Source organism: Podarcis cretensis (assembly GCF_951804945.1).
Source record: "Podarcis cretensis genome assembly, chromosome: 3".
Classification (NCBI taxonomy): domain Eukaryota; kingdom Metazoa; phylum Chordata; class Lepidosauria; order Squamata; family Lacertidae; genus Podarcis; species Podarcis cretensis.
The window spans coordinates 26,825,576-26,852,462 of NC_137172.1; the positions used below are offsets into that span (position 1 = coordinate 26,825,576).

At 41.0% G+C, this 26,887-nt stretch overlaps 1 protein-coding gene across 1 annotated transcript; it reads right to left on the reverse strand.

The window, feature by feature from the left end:
- Positions 1-5,321: 5,321 nt before the first annotated feature.
- On the reverse strand, positions 5,322-26,855 carry NSL1 (NSL1 component of MIS12 kinetochore complex). The gene is made up of 6 exons (XM_079969009.1): positions 26,617-26,855; positions 22,281-22,359; positions 19,747-19,877; positions 17,857-17,911; positions 8,867-8,934; positions 5,322-7,727 (listed from the first exon to the last, which is right to left on the reverse strand). Exons 1-6 carry the CDS (start codon positions 26,800-26,802, stop codon positions 7,452-7,454), a joined length of 795 nt encoding a protein of 264 aa, XP_079825135.1. The 5' UTR covers positions 26,803-26,855; the 3' UTR covers positions 5,322-7,451.
- Positions 26,856-26,887: the final 32 nt, after the last annotated feature.

Below are 26,887 nucleotides of genomic sequence, written 5' to 3' on the forward strand. Positions count from 1 at the left end.
CCGTTCCCGCTCCCGCGCTCGCCTGACTGGGGCGCCCGGGCTGCGGCGGCAGCGGCGCCTTCCGAGGCGGGCTTCGTGGAAATCACGTGGCGCCCCGGATGAAACTTCGGAGGGAACTGGCTGCGCGACCACAGGCCGGGGGGCGGCGAGGGAGCCGCCCGAGGGGGAAGCGAGGCCGCGGGGGCTTTTCCCTCGCCCTTTCCCCACCGCCGCGTCTCGCCCAGAGCAGCAGCCCGAACCAGAACCGCTCCCCGCCTGCCTGCCTGCCTGCCTGCCTGCCATCCCGGGGCGGATCAGCGCGGAGGGGTCGTGTGAAACCAGAAGTTCCTCACCTCGCCACCAAACGCCGCCCACGCGCCGCTTGAAAAAAGAATCGCCTTGTTATTAATTTCACGCTTCCAGTACTTACAGACTTATATTTCGTATTGCATCACAAATTCAAGTATTTTTTTAAAAAAATCTTTTTGTGATTATATTTTTTCTTTTCACTTTGTATTCGCACCGAAAACTTTCAACCAAGAATCATAGTTTATGCAAACAGCAGAAGGAAAATTGGAAGTTCCTCTTCTGTATTTTCTGCTAATGTCTTCCTTTTATATATTTAATTATATCTTATTAAGTTTCAACTTTTTAAACATATGCGGTTAAAACAAAAATATAATTCTGTCTTATTTTTGTCGACTTCCCACCCCTTTCCCCATGGAGTTGTTGCTTCTCCACTTCTGCTGCACCCTGTCTTTTATCTTTCAAATCATAACCACAATATTACCATCTAATTACTTTTGTTGCTCATAGCTCAAATCCTGCTAGCGAGTTCATCATACTATTTCTTTAAATAGTCAGAAAAAGGCATCCATTCATTTATCTTTTTTATTCCTCCCCTCTTCTTTTTCATCCCTCTAATATATAGTATTTCCCCCCCCCCCCTGCTTTGCTTTTGCTTTTATCCTCTACTCTGGGTTAACGAGGAAATGACGCGCAGATGAAGGGGATGAATGGTTGGTGAAGGACCCTGTGTGAGAGGCAGCGAAAGTAAGATTTTCCAGGGTGAGAGGCTGGGATAAGAAAGGGAAGCTCACAGATGAGAGCCAGGAGAGTCCACCTCTCTGTGTTTGGGTAAGAGTCCTATCAGAGAGAACTTTGCATTTTCCTTTTTTTTCTATTTGTTTAGATTAGTTGATTTTTTTATTACAATGTATTCTGAGAAGTGTCCATAAAACTTTCCAAAAAAAGGAAAATTTTCAATAAAACATAAATATTAAAAAAGGAAAATTGCCAAGGGTCTTGGCAGACCACTGAATGGTTAACACCCCCCCTTCCCTTTGTTTGTTTGTTCAGTTTATATGCCTCCCTTCATCCAAAGATCACAGGTTGCCTTACAGCAGAGACCGATCTAGATGACCCTCAAGGTCGCCTCCAACTCTACAACTGATGCAAAGATGCAACACAGGAACCCATCTTATACCACGATAGTGCATTTGTCCATCTAGCTAAGTATTGTGTACACTGACTGGTCTTACCCAGTTTGGGGACGCCAGGGATTGAACTGGGAAACTTTTACATGACAAATTCACTCCCTACCACTGACCTATGACCCTTTGCCAAAGTGATGAAATAGTGTCACATATTCTTGTTTTCCCATCTAGCCATAATTTGGTAATTCCAGAATGCCGTCCAGAATGAAACAAAGGCATAATTTTCCATTGTGTACTAGATTTATTGCATGCAACACTGTTTTCTTTTCGCTGCAGTTCATTAGTCTTTCCAAAGCACAATCCTCCCGCCTATTTCAGTCTCGGCAATGTACCACACTATCAAGCCCAGATGCACACAAGGATCACGCAGCCGTCTTTTTATTAGGTGTCCCTCGGAGAACTTGATGAGCTATATTAAGAAAACAGCCAGACGCCTTCTGATGCAACACCAGTTTATGCCCAAGTTAAAAATAAAAATGTTGAATGTTGTAACGTTTCAAGTAAAAGGAGATTTTAGATTTCGCTTTTACAACAATAGGATTTCCTGTAAGTTAGAAGGCAAAATAATTACACATAGCTAAGAGATAAAATTTACTTAATATACCGTATTTTTCGCTCTATAACACGCACCTGACCATAACACACACGTAGTTTTTAGAGGAGGAAAATCCGTAGGCATGCCACCCATAGGCATTTCCTCCATAATACGCACAGACATTTCCCCTTACTTTCTAGGAGGAAAAAAGTGAGTGTTATGGTGCAAAAAATATGGTAATTCACTTCAAAAACGCAACAATTATACCACTGGACCAATCCATCATGAATGCTTCCAGGAAAAACTACTCTCCTTGCCTTCTTTATAAGATCCTTAGACGTAAAGGACTGAAAGGCAACATCACTCCTATCAAAAGTGGGACTCCTAGAGTGATAGCTTAAAAAAACCAAAAAAACTGAGCACAATCCTTTTCCCAAAGCAAACACTGCATTGCTTCACCTGTCAGCTTTATATTTTGTTCTCCAGAAAACAAAAAAAGTTAACTCCATTCTAAGAGTCAGATCAGAAAGAATGCCCATGCCTCAGTTTACAAAAACATGTCTTAAAGTGCCACCCTGTTTACTCAGCATCGTAAATGAGACTGCGGCAGTTTTGAGGAATAGGCTGCAATAAAGAAGAAATATTGTGTTTAAGGAAAGTGGCAAGAACTTTGTGAAATGGATTCCACCTCAAAACATGCTCATTCTGAAATATGTCTTACATATTTCATGCATTACATGCAGCTCCAGCATTTGGGTGAGGTTCCTGGGTGTATCAGTGCTAGCTTCCATGATGTTAAAAGGTAAAGGTAAAGGGACCCCTGACTATTAGTTCCAGTCGTGGCCAACTCTGGGGTTGCGGCGCTCATCTCATTTTATTGGCCGAGGGAGCCGGTGTACAGCTTCCAGGTCATGTGGCCAGCATGACTAAGCCGCTTCTGGTGAACTAGAGCAACACATGGAAACACCGTTTACCTTCCCGCCGGAGTGGTACCTATTTATCTACTTGCAGTTTGACGTGCTTTTGAACTGCTAGGTTGGCAGGAGCAGGGACCGAGCAACGGGAGCTCACCCCATCGTGGGGATTCGAACCGCCAACCTTCCGACCGCAGTGCCACCCGTGTTCCTTCCATGGTGTTAGGTACCATCTATAAAAAAGTTTCGAGGTGAGCTCTCTTCTTTTGGCTGAGATGGATTTAAATGGTGGCATAGACCACAGTTTGGACCATTGGATAGAGTTTATTTCATATCCTATGTCACACTCCCATGGGTCTTTAATTGTGGTGAAGGAATTTGTAGTGTCTTGGAGTAATATACTGTAGACACCATTCCTTTGCTGTGTCCCTCTGCTGTCAAGAGGAGCTTTCCAAAGTTAATCAGTGGCCTAGTGGCTGCTGCTGGGTTGTTTAAGAAGGTGGTGGATCAGCCAAGGCATTAGAGTGTCCTCTAGCTTATCTTGGTTTTCCCTTACTGGTATGGGGTTGCCATTCTTGTAGAAGTCTGTTAGGTGGTGTAGGACTTTGGTCTGCCCAATTCTTAATTGGATGCTTTGGGATGCATAGTGGAATAGTGCATTGTGAGCCAGGGTTATTAGTGAGGATGGGAACTGTTTTCCTGTTTTTCCTTTCCATGCTTTAAGCATAGACTGTGTCAGGGCTTCTTTTCCCCAGAGGGACCTCACGGGAACTCATTTCCAGCACCTCTCAGCTGGGGACCATTGCCATTCTAAGAGAACGAGGGAGGTGTTCATGGTGAGTTCTGCCACCTGTTTTTCCTAGAAAAATAGCACTGGACTGCCTGAACATGTTTAAGCATTGTGGAGGTTTCCATTAGTTTGTTTTGAAGAAATGGGTACACTGAGGTGGGGGTGTTTCTGATTGTCTCCATGTACTGGAAACAACCAACATGTAGCTTGTTTCCCGCTGGAAAACCTACATGTAATTCAACCAATTCTTGTTCACTGTGCTGACACTTGAAAGGAACTCAGTATTATTAGTACAATTATTCTCAATGGCATTTGACACCTATAGAGACTACGGCTGAGATCTAAGATTAATCCAAGTGAGTGTCTGCTTCTGCAATAGGGCTTCTCCTTTCTCTCCTCTACAGCCCCTCACATATCCCACATCTGTTCTGGGGGGACCCTTTAGAGCTGATTTTGAATACTTGCAGTGGGCTAGAGCAAGGTTAGGCAAACTAAGGCCCAGGGGCCAAATCTGGCCCAATCACCTTCTCAATCTGGCCCGCAGACGTTCCAGGAATCGGCGTGGTTTTACATGAGTAGAATGTGTCCTTTTATTTAAAATGCATCTTGGGGTTATTTGTGGGGCATAGGAATTCGTCCCCCACCAAAAAATATAGTCCGGCCCCCCACAAGGTCTGAGGGACAATGGACCGGCCCACCGCTGAAAAAGTTTGCTGCCCCCTGGGCTAGAGGGAAGAGAAACCAAAAGTCTTGTACTGTGCAGATGGTATCATGAGATGGAACTGTTCAGGTTATAATACTAATTTTACGCACAGATGAGGAGCATCTCCATTATGTCAGAAATAACTGACAAGTCATACTGCTCGTTTTCAAAATGAATGGGCACACAACTACTTTTGGACCCCAAGTGGTTCTGTTTTAGGCATTTTGAAAATAGAATCAGAATAAGTACCGGTAATTATTTCTCCTAATTGCAGAAAGACAAGAACAAAGAAAAGCACCTAGATTACCAAATACAGGTCCCAAAGCAAACCACAAAAACAATGTATTATTAATAAAATTATGGACAAGAGAAATTACTACAAGGAGGGAAATTACTACTCTTATCTGTGTTATGACAGGACTGGTCGGTACTGAAAGTATGTTTAAATGATCATCCAAATGTAAAACGTAAAACTTAATAATGGGCGGATTTGAAACATGGCTGGGTTTTTAATATCTACTTTTAAGGGATGTTTGTTAAGTTTTGCTCTGATCAACAGACCCCTATTCTCTAAAAATGTTTTGGACAGAGCTCCATTTCAAAAGAGATTTTCCATGTGGTATTGAGGGAAGAGAAACTCAAGCCAGCCACCTTGTATATGCATAACTAGTTTGCAGTTGTTTGGATCCTGACTATCCATTTCCTAATTTATAATGACAATTTCTTTATGCAAAAAAAGTAGCACCAAGTCCCACTGCATATAGCATTTCAGACGCACTTGAATTGCAACTGTTTTGAAAACATGACTCAGAACTGCTTTGCAAAAAAACCCCACAAAAAACTGGTAAAGCAAGCAAAAAAATGAGCATAAATCCAAACCAAAAATCCAGAAATCTCATATTGATGAATGTGGTGTACAAAAAATGTATTTTATATACAAATATACATTTTACAAAGGAGACAAGGCAAGTGTACATGTTCACTGTGCAAGGCCTATTCCACAAGCACAATCTTTAAAAATAGAATTTCAAGAGCAGAGTTAAATATGTTTCTAGGGTGATGTTAAGTATGTTAGACATACTTAAGAGGAGACCTATTGACATTAATGGGCATGTCTAACGACTACCAACCATTCAGATACCACTCCTAGTATTTTGGCCAGACTGTTTAATGAATATTTTTTAAAAGAAACAGGATGGACTCCAACTAGGTCATATTTAGAGTAAACCCATTGAAATAAACATGATTAGCTTAAATCCATTGATTTTAATGAATCTACTCCAAATATGAATTTAGATGGATTCACCCCACAATAATTAACATTGAGGCAAGCATTTTTCCTCCATTTTCAGGAAAAAAATGTAATTCTAAGTAAATTTCAACTTGGAAAAAAGAAAACAATACCTGATAATAACATTGATTTAGGTACTTCATAAATAAGCCTCACCAATGTAGTCTTGTTTTAAACTGTATATATATTGTTTCCGAAATGGTGGGAATTTCACAGGCAGGGGAAGCTAAGTAAGTGTAGTAATGTATGTACTAATGTACACACTGACCAAGCATTCTGTGGCAAAGCAAGCATGCATACAAGCCCTGTACCCCCAAATTCAAAATAGCTTTTTTACAGCTCTCCTTGAATATACGCTGCCAGGTTCAGAACAAACAATTCTGTTTCGGCTCACTCCACTCCTTTCAGCAGGCAGATGCAACTCAAAAGTACATTCCCCTCTGGCTTTAGGTGATCAGCAGTCGAACTGCCCATCAAGCAAGCACCATCTATGATCAGGCACTGTGTTCTAAAGAGACCCCTAAAAGAGGCCATCTCTTCCACTTTTTGTGAGAACGGCAAACAAAGATGTACTGGCAAGTTTGACAGAAAAGCAGCATGGCTCAAAATTAACTTATGAGAATTCTAGATTTATCCTGTGATCTAAACACTTTCAATCTACTACATGGATTAGTAATCCTAAACCTTGTACGCTTGAGGTACAGATGAGGGCAGTACTCAAGAGACCATAAGAAGGTTAAGGCCAGACGTATATACACACCATAATGAACACTGTCTCAAGATTTCACAATACATGCAAGCCAAGAATTCCCTTACAATTCCAAATGTTGTATATATTCCAGGTTACTTTTCAGGACAAAACAACACATCTGGTGGCAGACCTATGTTTTGGTACCTGCGTCGACATTAAACATTTAAATAGTTTTGGAAGGAAGAAATGGTGGGCATGCAACAGATCCTTAGTCGTTTCCTCACTTGCTATTCGTCCCCTACATAACCTTTGCCCAGCAGGAATCCTCAGTGCATTAGTTCTGTAACTAGGAGAAAAGCAGATGGGAAAGTGAATGCAGAGGAGAAGACGCAAGTGTGGAATGGCTTAAACACTCCTGCCAACCTCCAAACTGGATCCTTCCTCCATCATTTCCTAGATGTTTAGTGGAGACTGATTCTGCAACCAAACATCCAGTTCTGCCTGCACCTATCTCCTGATGTTCGCAACAAACCTGTGCAAATAAACTATATGCTGAAGCAATACTGACACACAATTGCAAACTGTTGCTGTGATCCACCAGCCCTTCTATGTCAAAAGACATGGACATTTGCAGCAGGGTTTTGTTTTTTTAGCTTTCTTCTTTGCTCCCCGTGGCATGAAGTCTTCTGCTTGAACTGAGCTTTACTAGAGCACAGCTTCCTGCACGTACGCCCTGGAGATCCCTGACCATTCAGAAGTTGTAAGCAGCTCAAGACGTTGTAGCTGGATCAGTCTGCTATAATACAGCAAAAGTATAGCAGCCTCAGGTTTCAAAGAACAATGTTCAAAATTAGTAAGAAATGGTCCAGCGAAGTATTCAGAGCTATATGAGAGGACCCAACAACAAAACTCTGTAACTTCCAGTTAAGATTGGTTTGGTGGTATAGATTCCAGGCGACATCAATATTGATGCTTTTGCGAACCAGTCTATATTTATGTGGACAGATTCAGGGGCAGGGGAAGCTACACAGTAGTCCCCCACAAAAAAGTTTTCATGTATCAAGATTAATTACCCCTGCTCGAAGTGGGTAGTGTTTCTGTGGGGAATAAGATCGTCTCTTTTTTTTCAGTAGAATGGAATTGTTGGTACCACTTTCTGGGGGTGTGACTTCCACTTGCGACAAAAGATCTTTGACTTCAATGTTATCCGCCTTTTTCACTTCTGAGCCAGAACAGATTTCTTGATGGAGTTTGTATAATCCCAAAGTTGGTTGCATAGACAATGCTTTTGAGAAACCCTCTGCTTTTTCTACAAGGGATGACAGAGACTGGGGTGGGGAAAACAGAACAGGTTTTAAGTTAGTGAAAAAGGAACAAGTATGAATTGCAGTACTGCAAACTCAACAACAGTCGGATTCAAAGATTAATGTGCCCACCATGGATGCCAAAACCTTCACTGATACTGATTCACAATTTCAGCATTCATTTGCAAGGCTCAAAAGAATGATATTTCACATCTTCTAGAGTTGCAAAAACGATTGCCAACTTTTATCTTTGACCCCAGTGCCTTAATAATGTATCTTATTTCCCACACTGCACTACACCATGGTCAAACAACAAGAGCACAGAGGCCCTGCTATAAAACTCTGCTCAAAACATTCAAATGTTTAAAGACAAAGGGCTTGTATCCAATGCTATTCCTATTCCAAGTAGACTCAATGACATTAATGATATCTATTAATTTAGACTTTTTAATTTCAATGTGTCTACTTTGAAAAAACCTTAGTTGGATACAACCCAAAACATGTAAATTCCATTTTGCCTCCTACAAATTCCATTTCACCTACTGTTTAGTGGCAAAGAGCTAAGCCAGAAGGGAGTTAATTTAGTTTCTATTTGTTATCCAATCTGTTATCAATACTAAATGTCCAATACATAAGAGCATACATGATTATTATTTTAGATTTAGAAGACTGAAGCTGAAAGAACATACTTTTTAATTTATCCCATGTAAAAATATAGGACTAGTGGCTTACTAATGATAGAGGGGACCCACAGGAGGACATAATTACCATGCAAATGAGCTCACTCATAAACTTACCAGGCCAGCAATGAACATGGGGACAGTAAATCCCAAGGAGCTAAGACACCTTTAGTGTCTAGCTGCAATGCTAAATGCAGCAGGGAGAACAGGGCCATTTTGGAGAACTAGAAACTACTGCAGGAAATTAATAAAATAGTCTCCCTGAAACTCAGAGAATTTTGAAGACTTCCACCTTAGCTCAGTTGTGTCCAAATGAACAATCTTACCTTACCTAATAAAATGACAGATTTGTATATGATAATTAAAGAGGTCAGTCTTGTTTCCTAGGTTTCTGCTTCAGCACTGTTCTATGGCAATATCTGAAAATAAGTATAAATGCTCCTAGCTGATTGTGTAGCTCTTGCTTCCCCTTCCAGATCTTACCTTAAACGACTCTCCAATGTCCCTGGATGCAGTTTTTGTTGAAAGCCTCAAGTCGGCCATACGAGAATCTGCAAAGAAACAAAATGATTTCATATCCTATAAAAGGGAGAGAAAATTCATTTGCCCACAACAAAGTACAAAAAAAGGATTACAAGAGCACTATTACAGGTAGTCTCCACTATTTCACATCATTTTAAAATACTTTATTTCACTGAGAAAGCATCAAAAGTTTTTAGCATGAAGGAATGGTACCGAATAGGTTTCGGCAGTGATCTTTCTACACTGGCCAGATTACCGAACAATTTAAGAGGAAAAAATCCATGAACATGTACAGGATGCATCTCTTGATATTGACCAAACTCCTATTCACTCAGCACATAAGTAAAGAAAAAATGTGATATGGCAGTTCGAGAGTTGTACTAGACCAGGGGGATTTGAGTTGAGCCATGAAGTTGACTATGTATCCTTTAGCTGGTCACAGTATCTCGCCTGATTGCTGTGAGGATACAATGGACAGAGAGAGAGAGAGTACGGGCTCCTTGGATAAAGAGCTGGCTTAAAATGTAAGATATAAAATATACTGTATATAAAAAAATGAAAGCATGCTTGTACATGGCTATCTGTGATATGTAACTATCATTTCCAGTTGACCAGACAGGAAACATTACAGACTGCTCACAGTCACAAATCACAAATGACTAGCCTAAGTACAATGTGGACAGGTGGGTTGATTCAAGTTTTTATGGGTTAGTAAATTATGTGGGTTTGTTTACAAGATTAGGCATAATAACAAGTTTAGGTTTGTTTGCTTGCTTGCTTACTATCTGAAAACCCTCTGAAAAGATTCTCTGAGTCAAGCCTGTGATATTAAACTGTCATTTTATAAATCTAGGTTGCTTACTTCCTGCCTGAAATCATACTTTCTTTGCCATAAACACAAAGCTGCTTAATCCAGCTCTAGTATAACCTTTATTTATCTAGTACAACCCTAACTCTTCCCACCAGCTCATATAAGATCAGCACAAATAGCTAAGACTCACACAAATAACACAGATGGGAAGAGTTGGGGCCTGGTGCACACTTAATGTTCCCAATAATTCGTGGGTTGCCATTCTGATCTTAATTTGATTTTAAGCTGTATTTTAATCAATTGTTCGATTTTTGTGTTTTTAATGTATTGTGTGTTTTGATGTTAGCCTTCCTGAGCCCGGTCCTGGCCGGGGAGGGCTTGGTATAAATAATAATAATAATAATAATAATAATAATAATAATAATAATAAATAAATAAATAAATAAAAATATTTATTTATTTAAAGCTTTTAAAACTGAAAAGGGGGAAATGTTAATTGAGTTCCACTAAATGTCTACCTGCGATGGAACAGAATTGTAAAAACTGGAGCAGGGACCGAACAACGGGAGCTCACCCCGTCGCGGGGATTCGAACCGCCGACCTTCTGATTGGCAAGCCCTCTAGGCTCAGTGGTTTAACCCACAGCGCCACCCGCGTACCAGAGATCATTTATAAGTGCATAATTACCGTATTTTTTACTCTATAAAACTCACTTTTTCCCTCCTAAAAAGTAAGGGGAAATGTTTGTGCGTCTTATGGAGCGAATGCAGGCTGCGCAGCTATCCCAGAAGCCAGAAGAGCAAGAGGGATTGCTGCTTTCACTGCACAGCGATCCCTCTTGTTGTTCTGGCTTCTGATATTCAGAATACTTTTCTTGTTTTCCTCCTCCAAAAACTAGGTGCGTTTTGTGGTCTGCTGCGTCTTATAGAGCGAAAAATACGGTACTACATGTACAACACATAACAGGCACAGAGGACCTAAACTCAAAACATGTACATAGGAGAAAACTGAGTAATGCATAAAATAACTTGTGCCCCAGAGAGCATTCAATCCAAGCACCGTTTCAAATTCCCCTGTGAAGTGGCCTGTTACTACTGTGCAGGTTAAATTACAGTGGTGCCTCGCAAGACGAAAAGAATCCGTTCCGCGATTCTCTTCGTCTAGCGGTTTTTCGTCTTGCGAAGCAAGCCCATTGACGGCTTAGCGGATTAGCGCTATTAGCGGCTTAGCGGCTAAGCAGATAAGCGGCTTAGTGCCTTAGAAAAAGGGGGGGAAAGGGGGGGAAAGTCGGAAAAACTCGCAAGACATTTCATCTTGCGAAGCAAGCCCATAGGGAAATTTGTTTTGCGAAGCGCCTCCAAAACGGAAAACCCTTTCGTCTAGCGGGTTTTCCGTCTTGCGAGGCATTCGTCTTGCGTAGCACCACTGTACCGTATGAACAAGGCAAATACAATTCTTGCAAAAGGCCCCCCACATGATTTCACTCAGGCAGAGAGAAGTCATGCAATCAGGCCCCTGGGGAAATAGGTATTGGTTCCTAAAGATATGAGCCAGAGCTAAGAGACTTATTTCTACTAGCAATGCAATTTATGCAAATCAGATTGCCCCATTTGCAATATTGGGTCAGCTTGCCTTTTAAGTGGAAAGTGTGTTTGCATCAGGAAGCCTCCTAAAGCACAGACGCATGTTTGTAAGCTTGAGGTGAACAGGTGCTGGGAACTCTGATCTACAGAGGTTCCTCAGCACATGTCCGCTGAGTGTTTACAAATGCACACTTTGCACTTAACATTGTTAATGCTGCAAACACGTTTGCAGCACAAAATGTGAATCAGCAATTTATCAAGAATGTATAACTTGCTGTTGAAATGGAATACACAGGATGAAACGGTGAAATCAGCTATGATTAAATGGGCACAAGATATCGGTCATGATATTATGTTTGCTGACTGGGAACAGTTATGGACTACCGGTATTAAATTTACTGCATGTAATGCTTTAAAAGAAAACATTATGAAGATGATCTATAGGTGGTACCCCAGTCAAGCTTGCAAAAATTTATCATCTGCCTAGCAATAAGTGTTGGAAATGTAATGAGACTGAAGGCACTTTTTACCACCTTTGGTGGACCTGCCCAAAGATTAAAGCTTTCTGGGAAATGATCTATAATGAAATTAAGAAGGTCCTTAAGTGGACTTTTCCTAAGAAACCAGAGGCTTTTCTCTTGGGCATGGTTGGCCAATTGGTGTTAAAGAAGGATAGGATTTTCTTTATGTATGCCACCACAGCAGCAAGAATTCTACTGGCGAAGTATTGGAAGATGCAAGAACTACCTACTCTGGAAGAATGGCAAACAAAGGTAATGGACTTTATGGGACTGGCTGAGATGACGGGCAGAATCCGCGACCAGGGGAAGGAGACAGTGGAAGAGGACTGGAAGAAATTTAAAATATACCTTAAAAACTATTGTAAAATTGAGGAATGCTAAGATGTCATGGGGTAAGAAGCAGAGAATTGCAGCTGTAACTAAAAAGCTAAAGGAAATTTAATGAAAGGGAATCAGGATAATTGACTAAAGGGTTGCTAAAGAATCACTAAACAAGGATGCAGGGATGGGGAGGTATGGGGAAGTCAAAAGAAAGAAGGGTATGAAAATATAATTTTGAAGTTATATTGGTTTAAATGTTTTGTATGTTTTTGTTTTTGTTTTGAATTTTTTGTTTTTCTGTTTTGTTCTGTTTCTATTATGTGTTTGAAAAACGAATAAAAATTATTTAAAAAAACAAAAAAACAAAATGTGAATCAGCTCTGACTCATGAATACCCTTTCCCAATTCGCAGAGTAACTCGCGAGAGCAGTTCTGTGAGCAAATGCTGGGGGAGGCATCCTCAAGTGGCAGAGATTGTGGTAAAGAGAAGGGGCAAGCAGCCCAGGACACTAAGCAACAACCTTTGCATTGTCAACTGGTAGACAAATGGATTTCGCACAACCCCCTTGAGAAGGCAAACCTTTGCAGTTTTCTTTGCAGGCAAATGTAAGCCTGGGCGCTTGCTGTTTTTTTGGATAACAGCTGCCCTGTTCAACAGAAATCAAGATGATTGCCATAATTGCAACGGGCTCTTTTCTTAAAGGCCCTCAGCTGCGTTTTGTGGATTTGGTGCATTATTGTGCTGAATCTTGCCCTTTCAACAGGGTGGACCATTTCTCTGAATCCATGAACAGGCTCATGAACAAAATATGTTCGTGCCTCAAGACTCCCCAAACGATTTGGCAGTTTCCCAGCTAGCTAGGGGACTGCACAGCTCGCTCATCTGACCTCAGCAAAAGCAAAAGCATGCAAGAAGTTCCAGCTCAGCCCTAGTTTTCACTTTGTGAAGCTGCAACTACATGCTTTCCTGTCAACAGAAACCTAGCAAGTGAAAAAAAGCTAAGCCAGAAACAAAGAAGTGGAAATCCCACCTGCTGCAAAACAAGAACTTTCACTGTTGGGTCAAACTCAGGAAGAAATAAGAAATTATAAGAAATGTGATGATTAGGTTAAAAGCATTAAAAAAAGTTGATATTGTTGTAATAATAAAAAGAAAATGAAATTAGCTAGAAATGACTCCTTGAGTACTTTCCCATACATTGAAAGTGCAAACACACAAAAAATTGACACAAAGTTAACACTTCACTCAAGAAAGAATACTAGGAGTAGGAAACTTATGAAGACAGTCTGCAGTCCACTAGCAGTAGAGAAGGCAGACAGGACATAATCTATGTGGGACTTAAATTAAATGAAGGATTAACATCGGAATGGTTTATTGACTAAGAAATGCAATGTGTTATTAGATGATCAGAGCATTGAAAGTCACCCAAAGATATATAATTTGGCATTTATATTTGGCTTTCTTGATTGTACTGTAACTTGGAATGTTTTAATGTCATTTTTATTGGATTATTAAAATGGAAAACTTAATAAATATTATTTAAAAAAGAAAATCTATGTGGGAATAAAAGCCACCCTAAGGAGCGTTCGCCTGTGATCCCTTGCTCAAAGGTACAATGGTTTTCCAATAAGGAGCCTTGATAGGACAATACAACGTAGTTACCTTGTGGGCAAGTGTGCCACAATTCCCCCACAAGTTCTGAGCCAGAAAACAGCAACAGTTACTGGAGTTTGACGGACTGGCTCCATGTGTCTGGGAGGTTGCCACAGAGTTGGAGTGCCCTATTAGGTCAGCTCACATCTTCTGATAGTCCTCTGTGAATTGGGCAGGCGGGCCAGGATTGCATGGTTTTTGCACCCCAGAATTTATGTGGGAGAATTAATGATGATGATAATAATAATAATTTATTATTTGTACCCCGCCCATCTGGCTGGGTTTCCCCAGCCACTCTGGGTGGCTTCCAACAAAGATTAAAAATACATTAAAATATCACACATTAAAAACTTCCCCGAACATGGCTGCCTTCAGATATCTTCTAAATGTCAGGTAGTTGTTTATCTCTTTACAATCCTGCCAATGATCTTCATACCTTTTCTCTAGTTACAGCAGCTTCAGCTGTCTTATTGGACACCTGCATGAAACCACTACTCGTACCACCTTCAAACCCTTCATCTGAAACATACACCCATTCTTCATCCATTTACCCCTGCCTCTATCTCCATTATTTTTCTCTGTCCCTCCTGCTCCTCAATAAGCTACTCCTGTACTCCTCAAGGCATGTTGTACGTTACAAACTCCAGCTCACCCACGAGCCGCTTGAGTGAACTTATACACCTTTAGGTGCCAGGCGAAAACATTCCTTTTTAACCAGGCCTTTGGTTGATTTGATTGACATCCTATGCCTTTTAAAATGTGGGTTTTTTCAGGGGGGGGGTATTGGGTTGTTTTTATTTTGATTATGTATTTTGTGGTTTTATATTTTGATTTTTGAGACCTCCAGGTATAGGGCGGTATGTAAATTAAATTAAATAAAAAAATATTCCTTCTTCTCCTCAGTTTTCAATCTGAAAAGTGGGACCACTAATAACAGGAGCTGCAGCAAGCTAGAGCAGCAGTGGGCAGACTTCAGGCTTACAAGATCTACTAGGTATTTTTCTAGCACCCCAAGATCCACATACTTGAAGCTGGAGCAAGATTGAATAATGTAGAGCAAAACAATTTGTTGTCAGTACCGGAACTGAATAAATCTCCCACTGCTTCCAGACAGAAATCCACTCCTTGTTATCTCAAGCTTTCTTCATTTTAGCAACATATAACTTAGGGTAGCAGCAGCGTGTTCAAGGGATCATTTTGTTGCTACTATTGTTAAACAGTTGGGTGCTGAACATTCTTGCCCATCACTGCAGAGACTGAAGTACCTGTCTATCTTGGCTAGAAACTGGAGTACAAGTTTATTACAAACAACTAAAGGTTGCGAATCTCTCAGAGGCATCCGCCTGGCCTCTTTTGAACACAGAGAACTGCATCATCTGAACTGATCCAGCCCAACAGTTCCTATATGATATGATACGCTGGAGAGATTGTTACTTGACAGTATATTAAAGGTGCTTGATATTTAGTAACAGAAATACGTTCATGGCTTTCAAAGCACAGGGAAATGAAAAAAGGAAATGAGAGGTAGTGAGTAATCTAAATATCTTTGGTTTCTGGCCACCAGTTACTAAACAGGGATGCATGAACATCCCAGAAACTATGCAAATAAACACTATGAACACAGTGCATAATTCTGTATGATATTTTTTGTTAGTAATTTGTATTTCTGCTCTGCTAAGACATAAAGTTAAGAAGCACTCACTGCTGGGCACTGTCTGTGATATGCAAAAAAGGACTCAAGCTTGTTACTAAAACATATTTATAGTTCTTTTCATTTTGAAAGTTATTCACAATTCTTCTAAATACTCATCCTAAATTATTTAATACTCATTAAATAATTAGTATTGACTTTTTACTGGTGAGAAACAAAGAGTCTTGCCTCAAGTCACCCAGTGAGTCCACAGGATTAATGCAGCTTGTACGCAACTTCTGGAAACATGTGCAACTTGCTAGCACAAATGCACCCAAAGCCAGATATGGGGATGGGGGGTGGGGAACCTTTGCTGCACAGGAAGCAGCAGCTCCTCTAAGCCAGAAAAAATGTCACCAGAACTCAACCCAAATTTGATGGGGGGGGGGACTTTATATTTGTCTAAATCAGAGGTTCTCAAAGGGCAGAGGATGGCAAGGGTGGCGAGAAGATTCAAGGTCAATCAAAGACACATTTAAACATTTCAGTGTAGTATGCATACACAACCAGAAGCAGTATCCATGCCTTTATTCAACAGCATTGGCTATTCTTCTACAGTTCTCCACGACTTAATTTTGTGAACAGGGATTTTCAAATCTGACAAATATGAAAGATCAGAAAAGAGAAAGGCTTCTTTGTGTTGATGAGGAGATGAGAGTGAGTTTGCCTCAAATTAGACCTAATCTAAATGAGATTACCCGGGGGGGAAAACAGCTCAAGCATGGAGTTGTGTACATACTTAAGGTACATCTGTAATAAGCCTGTTTATAATTATATATTGGGAATGATTCATGTTCTTATTTAGCTGCATTGTCCTATACTTTCTGGATGCCCCATGATCATGTTATAAAGTAGTTGTGTTCTATGCTACAAATCAAGCACTGCTAAGAGTTGTTTCCTTTTGTTTTCCAATGCTTTTCTTATCAATAAAAATAATTGGTGTGGGGCGAGCAATTTTTTATTCTCTGGCCAGAGAAAAAAGTTTGAGAACCCCTGGTCTAAATTAAGGGCGTGTTTAACAAAGTGTTAATGATAATCACCTGCTGGGGTGTCAGAATGTACACCGTCTACTAACCAGAATTCACGCACAATCTACTAACCAAGGAGATAGATTGTAGCTCAGTGGTACCACAATGCTTTGCATGCAATGTCCGGACATCCCAGACTCAATGCTGAGAATCCGAGAACAAGTAGCAGGGGATGGGAAAGACCTCTGCCAAAGATTCTGGACAGTTGCTGTCAATAAGTGGACCGAGTAAGTGGACAAAGAATTTGGCCTGGCATAAGGCAGAGACTGCTATGCTCCTAGCCTGCGTTCCTGTTTAGTGCCCTACTTGAAGAGTTTTGAAATGAAAAGCCGTGCCTCTGAAGAACGGAACATGGGCTAGAAAAAAGGGGCAGAATGACTGCACTGGAACAGTAGTCAAAGTGCTCCGAAATGTCAATGGCTTGAAGAGCTGCAGCCAAATTGCTGACTGGGGCTGGTTTTACAATTGCTCCACTGGATACCAGTGTGTTTCTAGGCACAATTCAGAGTTGGTGTCCAGAAAGGGCTGGTGCTATGATGTTTTTATTGTAATGATCTGTATGTCATATATCTATATCTATGTATCCATATCCATCCATCCATCTATCTATCTACACACACACAGATACACACACACACACAAACACTACATATATATATATATATATATATATATATTCTATTAATGTTTAATTGTTTTTTAATGATTGCTTTTTATCTATGTTTTTAGCTGTTTCTACTTTAGCTATAAGCCGCCTTGCGTCCCTGTCAAGGAAAAAGGTGGGATATAAATAAATATTATTATAATACTAACAACAATTACCACAGCCTCTAAGGAGCTTAGCACAGTAAAAACCACAAAGAGATGGTTTCCCAAACATTTAAATAAATTAAAATATTTAAACAAAGCCACTACTGCCCACAGAGAATAAACAAGAGGCTTCAGTGATTTAACGTATTTATTATGGCGTTAGCTTCATGGACTAGAGTCCAAGTCAGGTGTAACAGCTAAACTGGCAGGTACACACACACACACACAGAGAGAGAGAAAAATAAACCCCTACAACTGTGTGTATATATGCCTGCCAATTTAGGATAACACTTCTTGCATCCAATGATATGGACTCTACTCCATGAAGCTTATGCCTTAATAAATGTGCTATTTGCACTGTTTTTTTAGCATTAGATTAACATGGCTATCTGGAAAAGAGTGAACAGAGCAGTAAGTGTTTTAAATTGTAACTGTCGAGAATATGAAAAAGTGCAGCATTTTATTTTTATTTTTGCAGTGGTGACATTTTCAGGCTAGCATTAAACGATAATTTCATCATTTCAAACCATTACCTTGAGAAGGTTCTGCTTTTATCTCTTGATGATTCGCAAGAGGACGATAGCAACCCTGTATGAACAAATATATTATTTAAAACCTCCATTGCTAAGTATTTGGCTTGCTTTGAGTTTTATTAAGCTTACAACAGGACACCATTCACAACTGAGAGTGTCTGATTCTTTTTGTATGGAAAATGGAGAATTGAATTCATTCTGATAGGCATACAGTAGGATTATCCAACAGCATCCAGCATTCTTGTTCCAGTACAAAGAAGTACCAAAAGCAGTTCCATTTTCCTCATTTATCTAGACTGCCTAAATACAGTGGTACCTCTGGTTACGTACTTAATTCGTTCCGGAGGTCCGTTCTTAACCTGAAACTGTTCTTAACCTGAAGCACCACTTTAGCTAATGGGGCCTCCCGCTGCCACCGTAGCACGATTTCTGTTCTCATCCTGAAGCAAAGTTCTTAACCCGAGGTACTATTTCTGGGTTAGTGGAGTCTGTAACCTGAAGCGTACGTAACCCGAGGTACCACTGTACTGCCATGATAATACACTTGAAATTTTAACCTGAACTATCAAACAATTGCATTCTCAAATTCTAATGCAATTTAGAAGAATGACCAAACACTGCCCTCTGCTGCTAGGCTTAGGAAGTGGCACAAAAAACTAAGTGAATGTAAGAGCAGCCTGCTAAATTAGGCCAACAGTCCTTATAGTCCAGCATCCTTTTCTCACAGTGGCCGATCAGATGCCAGATGGAAGCCCATAAGCAGGACCTGAGAGCACGGTCACTTTCCCCACTTGTGTTTCTTGGCAAGTGGTATTCATTCAGCGGCATTCTGCCTCCAACAGTGGAAGGTGAACATCATAACTAGTAACCACTGATAGCTTTACTGTATGTCACCTCCTTCTCTCTTAAAATAAAAGTAAAAATCAGAAAACCAGTGCAGGCATCTTTTCTGTCCCACAGATCACTTCTTTGTCACCAAGATTTAACGACACAGTTGTGCACTATCTCATGCACACTGTTTGTGCCCACAGTATAGCAGTATGATTAGAGCCTGGTGTAAGAGGCACACAGAATCTGAGCTTTCAACACAGCTGGCATCTGAGAGGTTAAAATAGGTGCAGCAGGGAAACAGTAAGGAACAGAAGACACAGTGCAGCTAGGAACTATCTATTCATTATTATGTCCATCTGGTAAACTTAAATTTGATGGGATTTCATTAAATACATTCTTGAGAGCAACATTTAGCCAAATATGCTCACCAGTGGAAAACCTGCAGGATGGGTGCAAGGAGCAGAATCAGATACTGTGATAGTTTATAACTCATCAATACCTTCAATTTAAGGATTCGACTCAGCACTCAATGGCAAAGTTGGAACTAATGTTTATACACTTTGCGCTTTTAAAAATCAGACTCAGGATAGAAGGACTGATGTGCCCCAAGAAGATGAAGAGAAAGAGAAATTAACTGCAACCATATCCTGGACATGCTAAACCATATCTTTGGTCCTATGTGCACTACCAAAAGTGGTGTCACTTCACACTTGATATCAGTACAACATTTTCCCCCCAAGAAGCATTTAACATATTCTGGTGGTACAAAAAAACCCCTTGCATTGAAAAACCAGTTTTAAAGGTATTATTCTAAAATACATTTGTAGGGCAAGTGTGCACTCAGCACAAACTTCATCAATCCTCACAGCAATTGTTGACATGATCTCCCTAATTGGAGTACAGCGAAATTAAGGGAGAGGAATTCATGTAGTCTAAAAGCTAGAATTTACATTTTCTTTCTAACATTCAAAAGTATCTGCTGGCCTACTCATAAGCAACAGATGAACAACATTCTTCTTTTGAAATGAATCAAGTGAACTAAGAATTAAGGATACTCACCAATAACTCTTGCTTTCTTTTAAGTGCTTGGACCACATGCACTTGAATTTTTCTGGGATACTGATTGCGTTTGGATGCCACCTCCACTATTAACTCATCAAGCTGATCTTCAAGGAGTTTGATATCCGTATCTAATTCACAAGACAGATATGAATATACGGTATGTAAAATTATTTGGACAATCTATGTGAAAGTCTTGTTTGCAATATCTCTGAAAAAAAATGTTTCCTCTTCCAAGCCCAGTGGTCTTAAAGATCCCCCAAGGAGCTTTGAGAAATGCATGGCTAAGGTATCACCCCACCCCATTCCCTGAGAAACACACATTGAAAGATGTATTATACAGTGGTACCTTGGTTTAAGAACAGCTTAGTTTATGAACAACTTGGATTAAGAACGCAGCAAACCCAGAAGTAGGTGTTTTGGTTTGTGAACTTTGCCTTGGAAACAGAGTATGTTGAGTGTGTTCCATTTGTAAATTGAGTCCCATGTTGCTATGGGAAAGCACGCCTTGGTTTAAGAATGCTTTGGTTTAAGAACGGACTTCCGGAACGGATTAAGTTCGTAAACCAAGGTACCACTGTACTTGACTCCATCTTGATCAGGGATATGTGGAACTATGAATCATAGAATTGGAAGGGATGCAGGTCAAACCGTCCAACTACTTGCTCAGTGCAGGAGGCATCCCTGACAGTTGGCTCTTTAGCCTCAGGCCAGATACCTCCAGAGTAGGATAGTCCATCACCTCTCAAGGTGGCCTGTTCCACTGTTGAACAGCTTTTGAACACTGTTGAACTACTCTGAGAAAGGTTCTACTAATGTGCAGCAGAAATCTGCTTCCCTAAAATTTCCACCCATTGGTTCTAGTCCTGTGCCTTGGAGCAAAGATGCAATTCTGCTCCATCTAAAGAACATCAAAAGAGCCTGCTGGATTAGGCCAATGGTCCATTTAGTCCAGCACGCTATTCTCACACTGGCTCACCAGATGCCTGTGGTAAGCACACAAGCTGGACCTGAACACAAGAACACCCTCCTCTCCTGCTGCTTTCAGCAACTGGTATTCAGAATCATTACTACCTCCATCTGTGGAGGCAGAGCATAGCCTTCTGTATGACTTGTCAAATGTTTGAAAGACTGCTGTCATGCGTGTCTCCTCTGCAACCCTTTATCTTCTCCTCTTCAGGCTAAACATAATGAATCATTTCAACTGCTCCTCATAGGGATTTGGTTTGGTTTGGTTTCCAGATCCTTCACCATCTTGCTTGCCTTCCACTAAGAACACTCCAAATGGCCAATGCCCTCCTTGAAACTGTGGTACCCAGAACTAGAAAAAGTACTCTAGGTTTGATCTGATCAGCACAGTATAAAGCGGAGAAGGATCAGAGAAGATGGATACGCCAAGTTGTTGAACTGGACAACTTTAGGTACAATTAAAGTTGGAGTTCACAACTACCAAAATGCTGTAACTGCTAATTGGGGTGGTGAGGGAACTGGAGCAGAAGGCTATCTACCTCATCTGACTAGAAAACAACAGCTTCAAAAGGGAGATGCCATCAAAGTAAGCTGCATTAAAAAACACACACACACACCTAGTGATAGCAAAGTTTTTAGCCATAGTTATTTCTTGTTCCCAACAGGTGGTAGCAGGTTCATAGCAACGAGTGATTAAGACAGCAAAACTTTTAGCTGTACTTCCATTCTAAAAAGATTTACTCAAAAACTAAAATTATTTGCAAAATTACTGCCTAAAGAAATGGCTAACAGACCAGCTTCTAGGTAAGGAAGATGCATAAAGCACAAAGCATTTATTATTATATAAGCCAGAATCTACTTCCTCTAGTTCACAAACCTGTGGCATAATAAGCTTGTTTGCCTTTTAGATGCCACAAGACTTTTTGTTGATTTTGCTGCAAAAGACTAACTTGGCTATCCTTCTTAAATGGAGGTACTGCTACTGCCAAGGATGTATTTTGAGCATCCTCTGCTGGACAAACATGATAACACCAAAAAAAGAAAATCCTGGGAAAAGGAAGTTTTGGGGGCTTTTTTAGTCCTACAAATAGTCCAAATAAAGTAATAACAAAACCTGACAATATTTTTAAAAAACACAAACTTCTTCTTATTATTAACATTGTATTGTACAATTGATGATAAAAGAATATCAAAAGATCCATCAATTGCACACACAAAATTAATGCAACTTCCCCGCAGATGTTTCTATTGCTTCAGGTACACTTAAAAATTATAAAAAGTTATTTTTGAAGTGTGGCAGCTTACAGATATCGTTTCGCCTCACCTAAAAATATGGTTCCCAACCACTGTTAGAAACTCAAGATATTTAAGCTAGGTGCCAAATGGCACCTTAAACCTGGGTTGCGGTTGCCACAACAAAATGTCTATTCGCCAGGGGACTGGTATATTAAAAGGCACCTACAGGTGCCCTCTGTTCATACATTTGTTGGGGTTCATAGGCAGAAGACTAAAACATAAATAAGTCAGCACAGAAATAAGAAAAATATATTCAAAAGTTCACATACCATTTTGAGGGTCATCTGATGACTCCTGCCATGGGAGTCCGTTAACAGTAATATTCTCTTGTACAGCTGTTTCGAAGTTCTGTAGAAAATGTATACATCAGAACTCTTAAAAATGCTAATTAATCTACTGATGCAATATAACACTCAATAACCTACTTTATTCTGTCACCTTTCCCCCCCTACTTCTAGTAGTAGCCAGCTATGGAGAAAAGCTGGCTCACATCACTCTGGAGACAGAGGCTGCGATGGACAGGCCTTGGGTCTGCCTCCTGGTGACCCAACAACCAGTGGGAGATGGCTAGTAGTTCAGCCACTCAGGAAAGAGTGTGTGGAATAGATGCTTACACTTAACAGTCTGAAAGGGACAAGGACCTGGGTTTCAGGTAAGGGACTTTCTGTTTTGGTGGGCAGAAGGAATCTCTGGTTATCTGAGTGGACTTAAGTTTTATCTGTCAGTGGAAACAGACAATCTTTGGGCACACAAAGATCTACCACAGGGGAAGGTTGGGCTATAGGAAAAGCAGGAAGTGTTTCATGTATAGTGTAAAACAATAACCATTCTAGAAAGAATTTCTCTGCCCAGTTACAGTATGGAAGTGTTAAGATAGTTATTAACCATCTCTGTTGAGAGTGTCTATTTGAAACAAAGTATTGTGCCTTGCAGGACGCAGGTGGCGCTGTGGGTTAAAGCCTCAGCGCCTAGGACTTGCCAATCGAAAGGTCGGCGGTTCGAATCCCTGCGGCGGGGTGCGCTCCCGCTGCTCGGTCCCAGCGCCTGCCAACCTAGCAGTTCGAAAGCACCTCCGGGTGCAAGTAGATAAAGTAGATAAATAGGGACCGCTTACCAGCGGGAAGGTAAACGGCGTTTCCGTGTGCGGCTCTGGCTCGCCAGAGCAGCGATGTCACGCTGGCCACGTGACCCGGAAGTGTCTCCGGACAGCGCTGGCCTCTGGCCTCTTGAGTGAGATGGGCGCACAACCCCAGAGTCTGTCAAGACTGGCCCGTACGGGCAGGGGTACCTTTACCTTTACCTTTTATTGTGCCTCGCAAAAGTAACCACTAAGCTATAGCCTCTTTATGTGTAGACAAATAAACTTCCTGTTTTGTTTTAAAAGTGCCTCACTCTTTCTTGGTTCTTCTGGGCAAGGACTGAGTGGTCACAGAGTCCCTTCACAAGCATGCTTCCACAAACAGTTAAATCAAAGTCCCTGCTGTGGGACTACAGAGAGGATTTAACCAAAGAACACACACAACATAGCAGGCATGTTATCCAGCACCCATCCTAAGTGAGGATGTCTGTCACAGAGACCCCCACCACCCAATAATAGGCCAGCAGTACCATAGGAAAAGGCCTTCATAAACAGATAAGGCTGAACAGAGAATATATTTCACATCCTTTTTACAACCAATTCACACAGACTCAGAAGAATGACCCAAAACATTTTGGAGCAAAAAAAAATGCAAACAGTGCCTTTATGTTGGTAAGGGGAAAATATTAGGGGAAACAGCAGAGAGAAGTAGAGACAGAGGTAAACACAGAAAAAAAATGTGACTATTTCAGCTGAAGTAACATTTGGATTGTAGCATCCAAACTTGGGAAACTGTCGTTTGTTTAAAGCTGAAGCTAGATGAGGAGGGGGGGGGGGGGTTTAAAAAAAACTACCTTTTAATCTTCACAAAACATTCTGTGAAAAGCAAAAGGCAGTTTTTCTCCCAGCTGTGAAAAGACACAGTGCTCTCTCTCTCTCTCTCTCTGTGTGTGTGTGTGTGAGAGAGAGAGAGAGAGAGAGAGATGTGTATGTTTGCATGTGAGAAAGTGTGTATGTGTGAGACTGTGTGTGCTATATGTGTGGTCTATATATGGGGAGGGGGACCATTCCACTGCTTTTTCAAATTAAACCATAGTTTATTTTAAACTGGGATAAAGTTACAGTACATGCAAATCATGCCAATGTTACTTCACCAGCCTGAGACTCAGCACATATACCATGCCTAGGCAATTTTTAAGCACCAGGCCAAATGCTTCCCCTCCCCACAAAAAAAGCTTGATAAGCTTATGCTTTTCCTGCCTTTCTCAGGTTACAAAAACAAGGATGCCAAGGCAGGAATGGTCCTCATCTCCATGCAAAGGTAATGTTCAGCTCTATTTTTAAGGCACAAGGTAGTCTGCATTATTTGTGGTTTAACATTCTATTTTAAACTTTTTTTTAGACTATAACATACTTCAGTTCACTCTGAAGAGAAAAAATACAACTCTGTAATATGGCGATAGTCCTAGCCTAGTCAATACGTCTGCTGCAAGAATCACAAAGGCTGCACTCCTAAAATAACCTACTAAGCCAGGTTTAAACCTCATTTAACACAATTGGACTTCCAAATAAACATGTATACTTTCACTGTAATACACTGTATGTGAACAACCTTAAATATTTAGAAAAAGCAATTTTTTAATAGAATTATACAATAGCCATCTATAATATCACTATTTTAACCAGATCCTGGAACCATGAAAATTTACAGGGGCTGTTTTTCCTAGTACTGAAAGAAGGACTCATGAAACTTCAGCCACTGAATTATAACTTCATTCATTTCCAGAATTAATGTTATATATTGGGTTAACCTTAACAGGCCACCTTCACCCATATGAGCCTTCAAGCGCCTTATGATCAGCATCAAAGGTCCTGGTCTCTGACCTGTTTGCCCTGGAAATCTATTTGACAGGTACCAAGGACAGCACCTCAGTCCTTTCTCAGTTGCAGCACCCTACCTGTGGAATATCCTCCCTGGGGAGGTCTGATGGGCTCCCTTTCTTGAGAACCTTGTTATTCAAACAAGCATTTTCTGTATGTTTTCTAGTTTCATCCATGTTCATACTGTTTTAGTATTACTGGTTGATTATGGTCAAAATTATGTATTTAAATATTTATACACTTATCTACTTCCCTCCCTATCTATATCTTTGGCTGATTTTACAGAAATCAGGAATTATTGCAAATACAAAGATAAACCAAACTCCTTTGTTAATCTTGTTAGGAATAATGGGTGAATCAAATCAACATGTAACTCATCAGGAGATAATGACGTTTTTGTTGGTCGCTGCTAATTTATAAATTGCTAAATGCTGGTGTTCTGCAGCAGGCCTGTCAATAAATTCCTGGTACTCACAGGTATGGTCTTGCCAGAGTCAAGATGAGTCCTCTATACTTTTACACCTGGCATCCATTAATCTCCTTATGAGATGAGAAACAAGAAATCAAGACTGGAACTCAGTTTTGGCACATCTCAGGTGGGCCCCATTGCCATTACAGTGGTACCTTGGGTTAAGTACTTAATTCGTTCTGGAGGTCTGTTCTTAACCTGAAACTGTTCTTAACCTGAAGCACCACTTTAGCTAATGGGGCCTCCTGCTGCTGCCACGCCGCCGGAGCACGATTTCTGTTCTCATCCCGAAGCAAAGTTCTTAACCCGAGGTACTATTTCTGGGTTAGCGGAGTCTGTAACCTGAAGCGTATGTAACCCGAGGTACCACTGTATAGCAGAACAAGGAAGGCGTTCATGGCGAGTTCCAGCACCTCTTTTTCTAGAAAAACACCACTGCCTCAGAGGAAACATCTGGAGAGACTTATTGGGTCGGAGCCTTTAACATGCATCTAAGCCATGGTTCTAATTTTAAGCTGCCAATATGCTTCCCCTGTTCCCACCTCAAAAAATGACAAGGCTAGCTGCTGTTGTGGTTTACTGCATTTAAAATTATATTTAAGGAAATGACTGGTGCTGTGATGTTTGTATTGCAATGATTTGTTTCTCTTTCATCTTAAAGCTGCCTTGACAAAAAGGCAGAATAAATACAGTGGTACCTCGGGTTAAGTACTTAATTCGTTCCGGATGTCCGTTCTTAACCTGAAACTGTTCTTAACCTGAAGCACCACTTTAGATAATGGGGCCTCCTGCTGCCGCCGCACCACCGGAGCACGATTTCTGTTCTCATCCTGAAGCAAAGTTCTTAACCTGAAGCACTATTTCTGGGTTAGCGGAGTGTGTAACCTGAAGCGTATGTAACCTGAAGCGTATGTAACTCAAGGTACCACTGTAATAATAACACTTTATTATATATGGAAAAGTAATAGTTTTTTTAAAAAAAGAAACTATTGCACCAAACATCTCAGCACCACAGAACAAGGCTCCACAAGCAATTCAATGACACTCAATGGAGAGAAATGATTTTGGATCTGACACGCCTTAGAAACTGGGCAACCCGCGCTGCCCGAAACCCAGAAAGCTGCGGTTGTTTTTTTGGGGGGGTCGTGTGGGCCTCCCCCTTGCCAGCCGCCCTTACCCAGATCGCTTCCCCCACGGCCTGCTCCAAGCTCTCGGCCTCCACCGGCTGGCCCTCCCCGAGCTTCCGCACGAAAGGCTGGCAGTAGCCCAGCAACTCGGCCGTCTGGCGCCGCGAGCAGCACCGCACCCGGCAGTCCCGAGGGGAAGCAGCAGCAGCAGCCGGCGGCGGCGGCGCCTCCTCCATCTCGGCCTGCCTTTTTCCCGCTCTCTCGGAGAAACCGTTCGTTGATTTTTTTTGATCTCCCTCCCTCACCCGGAAGCAGTGCTAA